A 14,346-nucleotide genomic window follows, 5' to 3' on the forward strand; every position below is an offset into this window, starting at 1 on the left:
CATACATGTCTATAGACACCATCACGGTACCTCAGAATCCGTCTCTTTATATCATTAAAGAGGTGCCCATGTACATTTTTAGTACCTGCTACGTGAAATATTTTTTACTTTAATAGCAATGATTTTGTTTAGAAATGTCAGTGTAGACTCCTTATCAGAACTAAGGACAGGGCCTTTTTCATATGCATGCCTCTAAAGTCTTGCTCAACGCTTTGTACATTGTGAAGGCATGGGGGATTTCAGATCTTACTAGATTTTAGCACTACTTCTAAGAGGTACATCCATTCCCAAATATCAGAATACACATTCTTTCAAGTACACATGGAACATTCTCCAGAACAGATCACAGGTTAGGCCACAGAATAAGTCTCAATAAATTCAGAAAGACTGAAATTACATCATGCATCTTTTCCATCCACAACAGTATGAAACTAGAAATCAAACATGAGGGAAAAAAATGGGAAAGCACACAATTACATGGAGGCTAAATAACACACTACTAAACAATGAATGGATCAACCAAGAAATCACAGAGGAAATAAAAAAATTAATGGAGATAAATAAAAATAAGACAATCCCAAATCTTTGAGAGCCAACAAAAGCTGTTCAAGAGGAAAGTTTATAGCAATACTGGCATACCTAAAGAAAGAAGAAAAAATCTCAAATAAATAACCTAACACTACACCAAAAGGAACTAGAAAAAGAAGAACCAACAAAACTCAAAGTCAGTAAAATAATGACAATAATAAGGATGAGAGCAGAAATAAAGGAAATAGCAACTAAAAGAATAATAGATCAGATCAATGAAACCAGGAAATGGTTCTTTGAAAAGATAAATAAAATTGATAAAACTTTAAGCCGGACTCATCAAGAAAATAAGACAGGACTCAAATAAATAAAATCAGAAATAAAGGATGAGAAATAACAGATAACACCATAGAAATACAAAGGATTATAAGAGAATACTATGAAAAATTATGTACCCACAAACTGGACAACATAGAAGAAATGAATAAGTTCCCAGACACACATAATCTTACAAAATTGAATCAGGAAGAAATAGAAAATTTGAAGAGACCAATTGCTAGCAATGCAATTGAATCAATAATCAAAAACTCCCAATAAACAGAAGTCCAGGACCTGATGGCTTCACAGGTGAATTCTATCAAACATTTAAAGAAGAGTTAATACCTATTTTTTCAAACTCTTCCAAAAATTAGAGGAGGAAGTAAAGCTTTGAAATTCATTGTGTGAGACCAACATTACACTGATACTAAAACCAGATAAAGACACTACAACACACACACACACACACACACACACACACACACACACACACTACAGGTCAATATCTTGGTTGAACATAGATGCAAAAATCAACAAAATATTAGTAAACTGAATAAAGGAAAAGTCACTCACCAGAATCAAGTGAGATTTATTCCAGAAATGCAAGGGTGGTACAATATTCACAAATTAATCAATGTAATACATCACATTGATAACACAAAGTATAAAAAAACATGATTATTTCAATAGATTCATAAAAGCATTTGACAAAGTACAACATCCATTCACGATAAAAGCCCTCAATAAAGTAGGTTTACAGGGACCATATCTCAACATAATAAAGGCCCTATATAAAAAACCCACGGCTAATATCATACTCAATGGTGAAAAAGTGAGAGCTTTTCCTCTAAGATTAGGAACAAGATAAGGATGCTCTCTTACCACTTTTCTTCAACATTGTACCAGAGGTCCTAGCCACAGCAATTACACAAGAACAAAAATACATAAGAGGCATCCAAATTGATAAGGAAGAAGTAAAACTTTCACTATTTGCAGATGACACGATACTATATATAGAAACCCCTAAAGACTCCACCAAAAAACTACTAGAATTAATGAATTCAGTAAAGTTGCAGGATACGAAACTAATCTACAGAAATCTGTTGCATTTCTATACGCTAATAATGAAGTAGCAGGAAGAGAAATTAAGAAAACAATCCCATTTATGGTTGCACCAAACATAAAAAAATACCTAGGAATAAACTAAAGAGGTGAAAGACCTTTACTCTGAAAACTACAAAACACTGATGAAAGAAAGTGAAGATGACACAAACAAATGGAAAGATATTCTATATCATGTATTGAAAGAACCAATACTGTTAAAATGTCCATACTACCCAAAGCAATCTATAGATTTAATGCAATCTCTATCAAAATACCAACAATACTTTTCACAGAACCAGAACAAATAATGCTAAAATTTGTATGGAACCACAAGAGACCCAAAGAGCCAAACCACTCTTGAAAAAGAAGAACAAAGCTGGAGGTATCACAATCCCAGATTTCACGATATACTACAAAGCTGTGGTAATCAAAACAGTGTGGTTCTGGCACAAAAACAGACACATAGATCAATAGAAAAGAACAGTAAGATCAGAAATACACTTTAAGGGTCAACTGATCTACAACAAAGGAGGTAAGAAAAGACAATGGGGAAGAGACAGTCCCGTTGACATCATAGCTGAGATGGTGAAGAACGTGACGTGCGCACAATCACAAACTGCTGACTGGTCCCCCAGAAAACCAGGCCTTCAAGGTGGTTTTTATAGAACCTGGAGATGAGAAGACGCTGCCCTAGTTATTATCTTTGTTTCCAAAATGTTTGCAGTTGATGTTAAGACTTTAATTCAAAATAAACCAAGACCCCTTGCTCAAGAAGAAATTACAAATAAGAGCAGACCAAATTCACTAATATGGGTGCACTTACCAGAAATTCTGGATATAATGTGTTAGTTCATGTAGCTTGGAGGTATCTCACCTTACTTGCTTGGATGCATGAAACCTGGACTCAGTGGTGGCCTACATTTAATAAAGCGAAAATGTCACAGCTTCCCTGGCATGATGTGGAAGAGGAAATCTAAAGGCTTAGAGTGAGCAGAATCTTAGAGTGAATTTATCATACTCAATTTGCACATCCAACCTACTCTGGATAGTACCTTTTCTATGGCAGACAAGGTCTAGTCAGAAGGCAGAAACAACATCAGCAGTTTGAACAGGGAAATTTTATCCTACAGAATTATTAACTAGTAGCAGAATATGAACTACTAAGAGAGAGAAAGAGCCTCTAAAGAATACTGAAATAGCAGATGTAGGGAACAGACACTTCCTTTGGGCAGAGGTAGAGTACTAAAATAAAGGTAAACTTGGAAAAGCGCCTCTATCCAACCTCATTCACCCAAGGCTGAACTTCAGACTTCGGAGAGGATGTGGCTGTTGCCCACTGGATGGCAGAAAAGATCACTGAGGCATCACAGGTCAAGGCTGGCAAATAGGGAACATGCCTGCTGGAGTGCCAGGAAAGTTTCTGGAAACCTCCTCGCTGGGGTGCCAGTAAAATTAGCTAGAAAGCCACCCACTGGTATCCCAGCCAAACTTACTACTGAGATGCCTGTTGGGATGTCCATGAGACCCACTAGATGGTGTGTACCAAGGTCTCCTAAACAGAGCCCCCAGAGAAGCTGTCAGCTGGTGGGAAAGCTACCCACTGGCAGCCACAACATAAGAGCAAGAAGAAAACACTGGAACCAGAAACAGAAGCCCTTTCTTCTTCCAGGGTTTCTCCAAGACCCTCTGCTGACTAGGTCTAACATTGTGCCATCTGGTAGAGGAGAAGAGGGTGAATTTAGAGCTGAGAAGCATAAACTGATAACCTGCACAGTTGGGGATATAATGAAATAAAACCGGCCATGAGGTGATAACTGTTGCAATGAATAATGGATACACAGGATTATTATGCTATTCTACTTTATATATTCCAAATTTCCCATAATAAAATGTTTTCTTATTTTTGTTTTCCTAAAAACATAGGCTCTGGGGTCAACCTACTTGACTTCAAATCCTGTCCACTTAATGGCCAACTATTTTGAGGCTCTGTTCCTCCATTTGTAATAATAATACCTAGCTAGTTATGGGTATATAGAGGATTAAAATAGGTACTATATGCAAAACAATTAGAGTAGAGCTGTTATGTATTAAGTTCTCTGTAAATCTTAGCTATTATTACTATTTGTATTATTTACACTGGTGCTGACAGTTGTAATTTTTAAGAGCCCTAATATTAGTACCAAACCATAAAAATACACATCTGTAAAATGGGAATGGTAATTCATAAGAAATTGTTCCATAGATTCAGGTGGTTTGAACCTTAGAATGCTTATATAAAGACCTGTTACATATTTGTCCTTGAAGGAATAGCTTACCTTATCTTTTATTTTGTCAGCTCTAGCATCCAAAGGCTGGTTTTTGCTTTGTTCCTGATTACATTTTCGATTTCCTCCACCTGAGCTTACACTTTTAGTTTGTCCCACAGAACTTGAAGCAGTAGAGGATAATACAGGTGTGTTGATACCAGATACAGACGATGTACTGTTTCCATTTATTGACCCATTTACACCTGGAAAATAAAAACAAACATGTTTACCCAAGAGAATATTATTCAGTCATAAGAAGGAATGAAGTAATGATATATGCTATATATAACACGAATGACTCTAAAACATCATCCTAAGTGAAAGAAGTCAGACAAAAAGTCACATATTGTAGGATTCCGTCTGTATGAAATATTCACAATAAATCCATAGAGACAGTGCCAGAAACTGAGGGAGGGAAGAATGGGGAGAAACTGCTTAAGGGGTATGGAGTTTCCTTTTGGAGTGATAAAATGTTTGAAACCACACAGAGGTGGTGGTGATTGTTCAACACTGTGAATGCATTAAATGCCACTGATCGTTCACTTTAAAATGGTAATTTTATATTTATCTGAATTTCACTTCAATTAAAATAATGTTTAGAAATAAAATTAAATGCAAATATTTCCCTTTTCAGAGCAAACTCACCAAAAACTCTTACCCAAGTGAAAAATGATAATAATAATAAACCATCCAAAATGCTATTATAATTTGCAAATGCTATTCTAACAACAGTTATCAACTACAGAAATATTAATGATAACTTAAAAGAAAAAAGGGGTACTTGGATATTACTTTTGATGAATTTAATGTTTAATTACAGAAGTAAATCTTACACTCGGTTACACAAAAGAAGTAATGAAATACAGAGGAAAAAGCAGTGGAGCTGGGAGTTAGAAGGCCTGGGTTCAAATCCTGCCTACACCACACTGACATGTAAACAGTCCTCAAATCACTTATTTACTTTTGGATGTGAAATATCTCAGAGTTATTGTAAGGAGTAAGTACACATTGTGAAAAAGTGTCTAGTACAGTGTTATATAAATGTTATTAACCCTGAACTCCACTGAAAATAAGTACTGGAATGGAGGATTTGTAATACATCACTTAACAGGAATACCTTTTTCAGGCCCATTTCTATTACTTTTTCCTGAAGTCCTTGAATGGAATGAAGAAGAATCATGATTCTGGGCTGGCGGAGCAAACAGTGGTGGAATTCCCAGTAATGGTGGAAAGAAGGTTGCCCCTGTACGACTATGAACATCTGTTGTTCGCCACCATTCTGCACCTCAAAATCAAACATCAAACAAACGAGCAAAAAATACTTGAATTAACTTTCTAGTTAATGTAACAATGCTTTTTACATTTTATTCCTGGAAAAAATATCAAGTTTCATCTTGGAACAGAATTGCTGAACTATACACAGTTCTGATCATCTGACTGTAAGGCAGCTGATTAGATGTTATACACTCATCACTCCTCTCATTAAGGTAGCATCTAAAGATCTTCACTGGGCAGCTTCCTTGAACTCAAGTTCATGAAGCATAAAGGCAGTCTATGGTTTTAAAAATAAAATGGGAAACTTGGAAGAGTTTGATTTCTTGATAACTTATACCATAATTTTTTAAATTAGTAAAGAAATAATATTTAAGAATAAACGAATGCATTTTAAAACCTTAGAATTTAAGGTTATCACCTACAACCTATGTCAAGAATTTCCTCAAATTACATACAATTTAAATCTGGGTCTGATAAATCATAAACAATAATACAAAGACTGCTACTGTAAACCAGTATACCTCTAGTGCATTTATGAAGGAAGATAATCTATACTTAAATAAAAACATAAAGGTAGTAAAAGCAGTGGTTTTTTAATCTCAGAAAAGTATCCAAAGATTTCCAAAATAAGTCATATTAAAATATAAAAGGTTTATAAAATTCCTCCCCATAAAGTTAATAAGGAAAGCTTGAATTTTATTAATATTTTCTCTCATAAATTACAGACAACAATGCTTGTTTTATCAATGTAAAATGAATCAATGGCAGAAAATCATCAAATGCAATTTAGATGTTCAAACAGTAGCTCTTAGTTAAAACTTTTAGAAAAGAAGAGAAGCCAAATTTTATAGAACACATTTTTCAAAAAGGGTGAAGATTATGAAGAGATTTTAAAATAATCCAAAAGAAAGTCCTGTATTGCCCTATTTAAAATCTCGGAAATAATCTTCTCCACTTGGCTAACCTGCCAGATTACCAAACTAGTTATGACCTTTCAGGCTAACGTTATATTTTTCATTTATTATAACCACCACAAGGAAATCAGAGAAAAGAAACCCAATAATATAGTATGGGAAAAATTCAACATTATCATTTTATTGTATTATATGATCTTTAAATATTTTCTAGGAATATCTCTTCATTAAAAATAGAATGTAATGCAATGTGCACCTTCATTATCTAATGGCAAAATCTGTTTTGTTTAAGAAGTGAAATGTTCATGGTAGCTGCTATTCTAAGAGGTCTAAAAACAGTATAAGCAGAAAACTGCAAAAGCTATTCTTCTGCACTGCAGGAAGGCATTGCTAGTGAAATGACACCAATGTATATTTAGCAGTGCCTGAATGACGGGAACTGAACCAAGAGTAACTATACAAAATCATTAATCATTTATCCACTGTTTAGATGAAAGAAGTGTATTTAGGAGGGAAGAAAAACTGTGTATTTTGGGCTTGTATCAGCACAGTTGGAATCTATTATTATTTATAGGTTTGAAACCTAGGTTCCAAATAGCTAATAAAAAGGGACTTAGGTTTCCTGAAGATATTTATATTATTTAATAAAGAGTCTATAATTAAAGTGTTACAGCTTGGATGTATAGACTTCATAAACAACCCACAAATCAAAAAGGTAATCAAAGTATATTAAGATTCAAATATTTTAGATATGACCTCAGAAAAAAACATAACCATAATGCTGTACTTTAGAACATCACTATAAATAAGTAACGATGGGGATTAGAAAAAAAAGTTGGAAAATGTGTATGTTATTAACAAGGTGACACCACAGGTAAAAACAAAAACAAAAAACAAGTTAATAAAATCAATAAAATAACAGTATGAAAATGGTAGAGCTTCTGACTACAAACTTTACAAATGTCTAATATTTCATAAGAAATAATGTAATTTTTGTTACATGACAAGATTTATCTTCCGAGTTTAAGAAAACAGAAAACAAATTTAGTCACTCACAGAATAGTTTGTTGATAAAACAAAGTATACAAAATAAGGATTACATAAATCAGCATATGGTGAATTTCTAAATGTATTAAAGGAGGTAACAGCATATTGGCAACATTAATCATATTCAACTGAAAGAGTCTAATATTTCAGATGATATTCAGCCTAGAAGATATAGCAGAATTTTTAAATCTTTCATACTTGATAGAGCCAGATGCTTCACAGAAATTCATGGTAATAAAATATAAAAATATAATGACCAAAAATTATAAATATTTTAAAAGAAATTAGTGTGAAATACTATGTCAATATAAAATGGAAATAATATTATACTAATATCCATTAAATAATTTTGCATCTGTTGATTTAATCATGTGAAATGCAAAAAAGTACATAAAATTTTAAAGTAAGTTATTTATTTAAAATTTCTAGTAACTTCTTCCTTGCGTGTCTTCATTAATTTTTTAGGTGATTTCAAAAATTTGGCATTTAGATTACCCTTTTGAATAAAGGCAATCATAGAGAATTTCAATTTAGGCATAGTGTCTGTTCATTTGGCAAAAAAAAGTATGCTTATATAGACATACTTTGACCACTAAAGACTGTCCTGTACTTGTCTGTTTATCCATCTCCTAAAAACTGTAAACAACATATACTATGTCAGTGTATTCCTCAGTGCACAGAACATAGATGTTCAAATAACTTTGTACAATAAATGAATGAGTGAATAATTCAGATACGCTCTTAGAGAAGTTATTAATTTTCTTTTTATACAGTGGAAGTAACTCTTTACACTTGTTAACTATCATTCCGGTATAGATAGTATTTGATTTTAATAATGTAGCAATTACATTGTGGTATAATGAACTACGACAAAATGATAAAAAAAATTTTAAGACACCAGTAACTATCTATATTACTACTATCTATTTTCATTTTTAATCAGAAATCCAATATTTCAGCAAATATCTATTGGATTGATCATCTTGCTAAGCGACCATGTTAGAAACTGGCCAAAATATATTCCCATTAGTAATTTTAAAGCAAACGTTAAGACTTAGTTTAAGACTTTAACTTTCTAGTCACATTACCCCTCCCCGCCAGCTTCTCTCTCCCAGACAGGAGAACTAAAAGAGTAATATGACTCAAGAAACAGTACTTGAAATACACATCTAACCATCTATCCATTCTGTATATAGTTAAAATGAGATACTTGTTTCCTTTTGAAGAAGCACTTGACCATTACCCATTTAAAGTGTTTATTACCCATTAAAGTGGGCAAGAGGAAATAATAATGATAATTACTAATTATGTACTCACTATGTAGGCTAAACATTACAATCAGTACTGATATAGCTTATCTCCTCCAATCTTCACAAGAGCTCTAAGAGGCAGGTACCATTATTTATCCTCATTTTTCAGATGAGAAAACTGAGGCAGAGTGATCAGATTACTTGTTCATGATCACACAGCTAAAATGTAACATTGCCAGATTTAAATTCAGGTCTATTTGTCTCTAGAATTATGCTCTAATTTTTAAACTATTTTATATAACACCAAACCATGCATCCCTTACTAAAATTTATTAATGCCCTGAGCTGGCTGAAAGTTTAGACTTTCAAGATAACATAACAAGAAAAATTATTGCATGCTTGTCCAATTTAAGCTTTAATTAGTGCCTTACTGAGCTCTCGAATTCTCATAATCTGTAGAATGGGGATAATTCTGGTCTTGCTGTCATCCGAGTGGTGCAAATCTATAGTTGTTCCGATCAAATATGGAAAAATATAGAAATTTAAGAGCCAAGTTCATCTTCCTTGGAAAGTGCAGAGAAGTGAGAACTCAAAATAAAAATATAGAGATATTCATTATAAGAACTGGAGTTTACTTTCCACTATAAGTTAAATAATTTTTTAAAATAAAAATCAGATAAAGCTAAGAAAAATTCATCAAGCTCCATACTCACAATATGTACACTTTCCTGTATATTTCAATAAAAAGCATGAGAAAAACTTGGCCTAATTATTACAGATGCCCCTTTCTCTAGCTAAACGCTTGAATATCTATAATCACGCTGCCATGTAGCATACACACTGTGGGGTTTTTTTTTGCACGTGATAAATAGGATTGAGTCAATTCTTGTACAAGAGTTTTAATATACCAGGCATTAGACTATTCTTTTTGTTCAATTTAATAAACAAATTATTGCTTGAACATTTTCAAGCTTTCCTCCTTTCCTTGAACACTGTTTGTAGCAGATGTTTACCTGGAAAAGATGCTAGTTGGGGATGTGCGGCTAAGGCTGTGGGTGTACCAAGTGTCCCCAAACCACCAAATTCTGAATGCCCTGAGCTGGCTGAATGTAGACCAAAGACTGGGTGGCTGACCATTGGGAAGGCACTCGACACTGTGGACAGGTTAAACGGTTGATCCCCAGCTGCTCTGAATAAATGTCCTGGGAGGGAAAAAAACACACTTAAAGTTGTACTATAAAAACAGATGAGATTTTCTGATTTCAGCGTTCATAATTAAAATTTATAATAATTTATCAATTAAAGTTTTATTTTACATTTTTTCTTTTTCTATTTCTGCTCTTCAAACCCTATAGAATATTTCCAGAAATATTAAAGTACTCTAAATATAATTAAAATGAATGGTATAACCTTATTTACTTTGAATTTGAGATTTGAGAAATAATGTTTTAGGTACATAATTGTCACTAATTATAATAGTTTGACCTGCTGACGTGAACTGAACTTTCTGCTAAGACATGTACATTATTATCAATTTTTTTTACTCGTAACAAGGAAAATAAGAGCATTCTATTAACATAAGGTTGAAAACCAATTAAGTAAGTCCAGAATTTGTCACCAAGCCATTACTCAAATTATCACACACTCTGGACAAAGCATTCCCAGTTCCATGTGGCAGAAGTGAAGCTATGGTCTCTGTCCCAAAACTCTCAGGTAAGGAGAACTGATACCAAAAAGGGATTATATTCTAGACTAATAAAGCAATATAAAAGACAGCATAAAGATTTAATGAATAAACTTTCTAAGATATTTCTAAATGCATCCAAGGGCAGTTATCAATACAAAAGTCATTTTTAACTTTGTGATGGAAGGATCACATTCAATTCAAATGTGTGACCTTTCAATACCCACTTTAAAGAGAATCTAGTTCTAAGGGTCATAAACTCCAGGTTGAAATGTTATACAACTAAAAACACAACTTATTTTTCACACTTTGTAAGAGAATTGACAGAAAATTTGTTAATACTTGGAAAACCTCCCTTTACTTCCAGGAAATAATTAAGTCTTCCTAGCCTGAAACTATGAAAATAACCAAACCCCACACTCCAGGCTATTTTCAGAATTTACTGTGTGAAAGGCATTGTGCTTTGTGTTAAAATAAGGATAGGTCTTCTTTATTATCTTCTGTTTATATCATACCTAACTGTGCACTGCAATTTAATTACTTTTAACATAGTACATTTGAGAAATGTAAAAATACAAGCTAAAAATAGGTATACTTTTTGTTATCATTTATTTATCAAGGAAATCTCTCCTCTGTTTTTTTACTCTGTGATAACCAAAAGGAATTATCAAAAAGGTTCGAGTCTACCCTCAGAGACTAATATAAACACTGTATTATTTACTGAAATAACATTACATTTTTTTTTATTGAGGTAGTAAGATTTAAATAAGTTACATCAAGTATATCTTATATCAACTTATAAAGAAAAAACTTCTGATTGAGGGTCAAGGTCCCACTATAACAACACAATAACTGGATCTCACAGGGAAAATCCTCGAAGTGTCGCATAAGGGAAGGACAGACTTGGGTATCTTTTCTAAGTAAGCCAATCTTTGTTTCTGTTCATCACAACCTAAACAGAAAATTTGTGAATTTGGTACCTTTGTGTTATCAGAATTCTAGACTACACTAGCACTAAAGTTGAGTCAAACAAAAATAGGGCATACTACTAGAAAAGGTCATTCAAACATCATTAAGACTAGCAACAGGCCACAAGAAAGACTAATTTTTTTGTGTGCAAATATCAAAAAACCAGCTAGTTTCTCTAAAAAATGAACCTGAATATTAAGAACGACTATTTATTTATATAAATTTATTTATTTATTTATTTATTTATTTATTTATTTATTTATTTATTTATTTTCACACATAAAATCCCTGGTTCTCACCAATCAATTCAACCTCATGAATCAGATGTCCTTAAATGTTTCATTTGTAAAACATACTATGATCAGTTACATTTCCTTTCACATCAGTTTTCTGGATAAGCAAGTTGAAGTGAACATTCCAGTTTGAGGATTTTAGAATCATTTTTCATTTATATTTTACAAAATAATAATTCTTAAACTGTACTTGTCAAATCTATGTAACAGTGATTTAATACAGGAAAAAATCTGTGGGGTAAACTAGAAATCCTTATTATTATAGTAATAAGCATTCTTAGATGCACAGCTAAAACATCAATTTTATTTTTGTGAAGAAGTAAATGAGCTAAACCTTGGAGTCTCATGAACAGCAAACATGAATAATATCTAAATGAAGTTGTCACTCTTGCAGCAGTAATTAAGAACCGATCATATACATTTTGATAACAAAAAGGGTTTTTTTTTTAACTTTAAGAAGAGGGATATCTAGAAGAAAGTGAGTCTAGATTTTCAACAAAATATGAGCTTCACTCACCACAGATTCAAAGGGGAAAAAAAAAGTGTAGTCCTGTACATAGAGTTACATTTATGCCTGACAACATTACAAAGAAGCTATCTTATTCTACTTTCTTATTCCTTCTTGTAGCATTCTTGGTGAAGGTAATTAAAGCATAGAAAACACGCAAGTGACAGTGGAATCTACAGGGTTTATTTCCTGTTGGTCTATTCACTTTTGTATTTAGTAAAAAAGACTAGGACCACATTATAATGATTATAGTAATACCATGCATTATCAAAAAAAGTAGAGACTTTCTCTGCTATACATGGATATAGTTGTATACAGAAGGGAAATAATTCCATAACACATTTCATATTTTCACTATATTTTGCCCTTATAGCAAGAACCTAGAAGTCAATGATATAAAAAATAGAGCTTTCTCATTAAAAAATTCTTAACACTATAATTTTAGTATTGTTTCTCTACCACCTTTAAAAAAAAGTCACATATTGGATTTGATCACTCAAAATTCTACCACCTCCAAGCTCTTAATCTCTTAAGGTGTACCCTAACCACAATTTCCCCATTTCCATTTCCTTATTTCTTAGCATGACCTCTAGCCTCCCCCAGTCTTCTACTGCTCCCCAGCCCTATTTATTCTTCCTTCTCAATTTCATCATCATGTCTCCTGTGTTAACCTTGAAAGAAAAGTCTTACCTGTATGTCTACTCCCTCCCCACTTCTCAGAATCTTTACTATTTGTGCCAAACCTCAAACCTCAAGTTACTGAAATTTTTTAATTACCAGGTCCCACTAACCTTTATTTATTTTTAACCTCTCTGTTTAAATCTGGCATTGCTGAGTGCCTCTTCCTTATAAAAACCCACATTCAGGGAAGTGAGAGAGGGGCAGGGGACCTAACACACACACACACACACACACACACACACACCCCTAAAGTTCACCCTTAAGCTCCAGGTCATGGAGCTGTCTTGATCTTCTTAAAATATCTTTTATAATATTTCTGGTCTGCTTTATTGGATTTACTTTTCTAAAAGTAAGCATTCTTAAGGATTTTGTCCAGCTATGTTTATTTTTTTCTGTATGCTTTCTTTCTCATTTATTTCATGTGTTTCCACTGTTTTAACTATCACTTCTATGCAAATAATTGGTAAACTAGGATTTTAGCTCTTTGAGAACAAAAACTGAATCTCATTTATCTCAGTATCCCCAATACCTGCAAAGTGTGAAGCACAATTGGTACTGAACAAATGTTTCCCACTGTTGCATGTTTGGTCACCTTGTCTCTTCCACTTCACACCTTCCCCGTTCCCCCCGCCTATGTAACATGCTTTTTGACTTCTTTGCCTCATATAATCCTATCTATCCTAACCATCTCAAAAATAAATTGCCTAAGAAGTATCCCTGAATTTCCCAGACATGTGTTGGGGTTTCTTTGAACTTTCATGATCACTTGCTATCTTTTACCATACCATTACTACCGTATAAAGTTACAAAGGAAAAGGCCATCTCTTAATCATTTTTACTCTCTACAAAACACTGCAAAAAACAATCTGTTAGCAGTTGCAAGGGCAACACTTCCTAATACCTGCTCCAGACAACTAAAATGATAGTTTCTTTCTTCTTTTTAAAAGGCTAGAATAACCAGGAATTATTCTTTAAATAGTTAAGAATACAACTGATCCTTGTACAACATAGAGGTAAAGCATGCCAACCCTCCCTCCATCCCTGCAGTTGAAAATCTACCTGTAACTTTTGACTTCTCCCAAAACTTAACTTCTAATAGCCTACTGTTGACTGGAAGCCTCACTGACAACATCAGCAGTCAATTAACATATATTTTGTATTTTATCTATATTCTATATCATATTCTTAAAATAAAGTAAGCTAGAGAAAATGTTAAGAAAATCGTAATGAAGAGAAAGTACATTTATAGTACTATACTGTACTTATTGAAAAAAAATGTGTGTATAAGGGGACCACACAGTTCAAACCTGTGTTGTTGAAAGGTCAACTGTATATTCACTTTTTCTCTGCTCCAATTATAAAACGCATTCACAATATTACTCAAAGTTCTTTGGGAAATTAGAAGCTGATTTAATGACATCTATGTTGTGGCTTTAATCTTCTTACGCAGCAGGGGGTGCTGTTTAGAT

The 14,346-nt window shown here is 33.2% G+C and overlaps 1 protein-coding gene across 22 annotated transcripts in view; it reads right to left on the reverse strand.

The window, feature by feature from the left end:
* Positions 1-14,346, reverse strand: part of BAZ2B (bromodomain adjacent to zinc finger domain 2B) — a 395,156-nt gene that overhangs the window by 101,937 nt on the left and 278,873 nt on the right. For 17 of the 22 annotated variants that reach the window (XM_034643322.1, XM_034643393.1, XM_034643382.1 and 14 more), the window contains 3 exons: positions 9,756-9,944; positions 5,374-5,541; positions 4,266-4,459 (listed from right to left, as the gene is read on the reverse strand). In XM_034643322.1, the coding sequence (XP_034499213.1) occupies positions 4,266-4,459; positions 5,374-5,541; positions 9,756-9,944 (551 nt within the window). The remainder of the gene's footprint in view (positions 1-4,265; positions 4,460-5,373; positions 5,542-9,755; positions 9,945-14,346) is intronic. The other 5 variants (XM_034643389.1, XM_034643321.1, XM_034643371.1 and 2 more) reach the window with 3 other exon arrangements.

This window comes from Ailuropoda melanoleuca, chromosome 2 (genome assembly GCF_002007445.2).
Source record: "Ailuropoda melanoleuca isolate Jingjing chromosome 2, ASM200744v2, whole genome shotgun sequence".
Taxonomy (NCBI): Eukaryota; Metazoa; Chordata; class Mammalia; order Carnivora; family Ursidae; genus Ailuropoda; species Ailuropoda melanoleuca.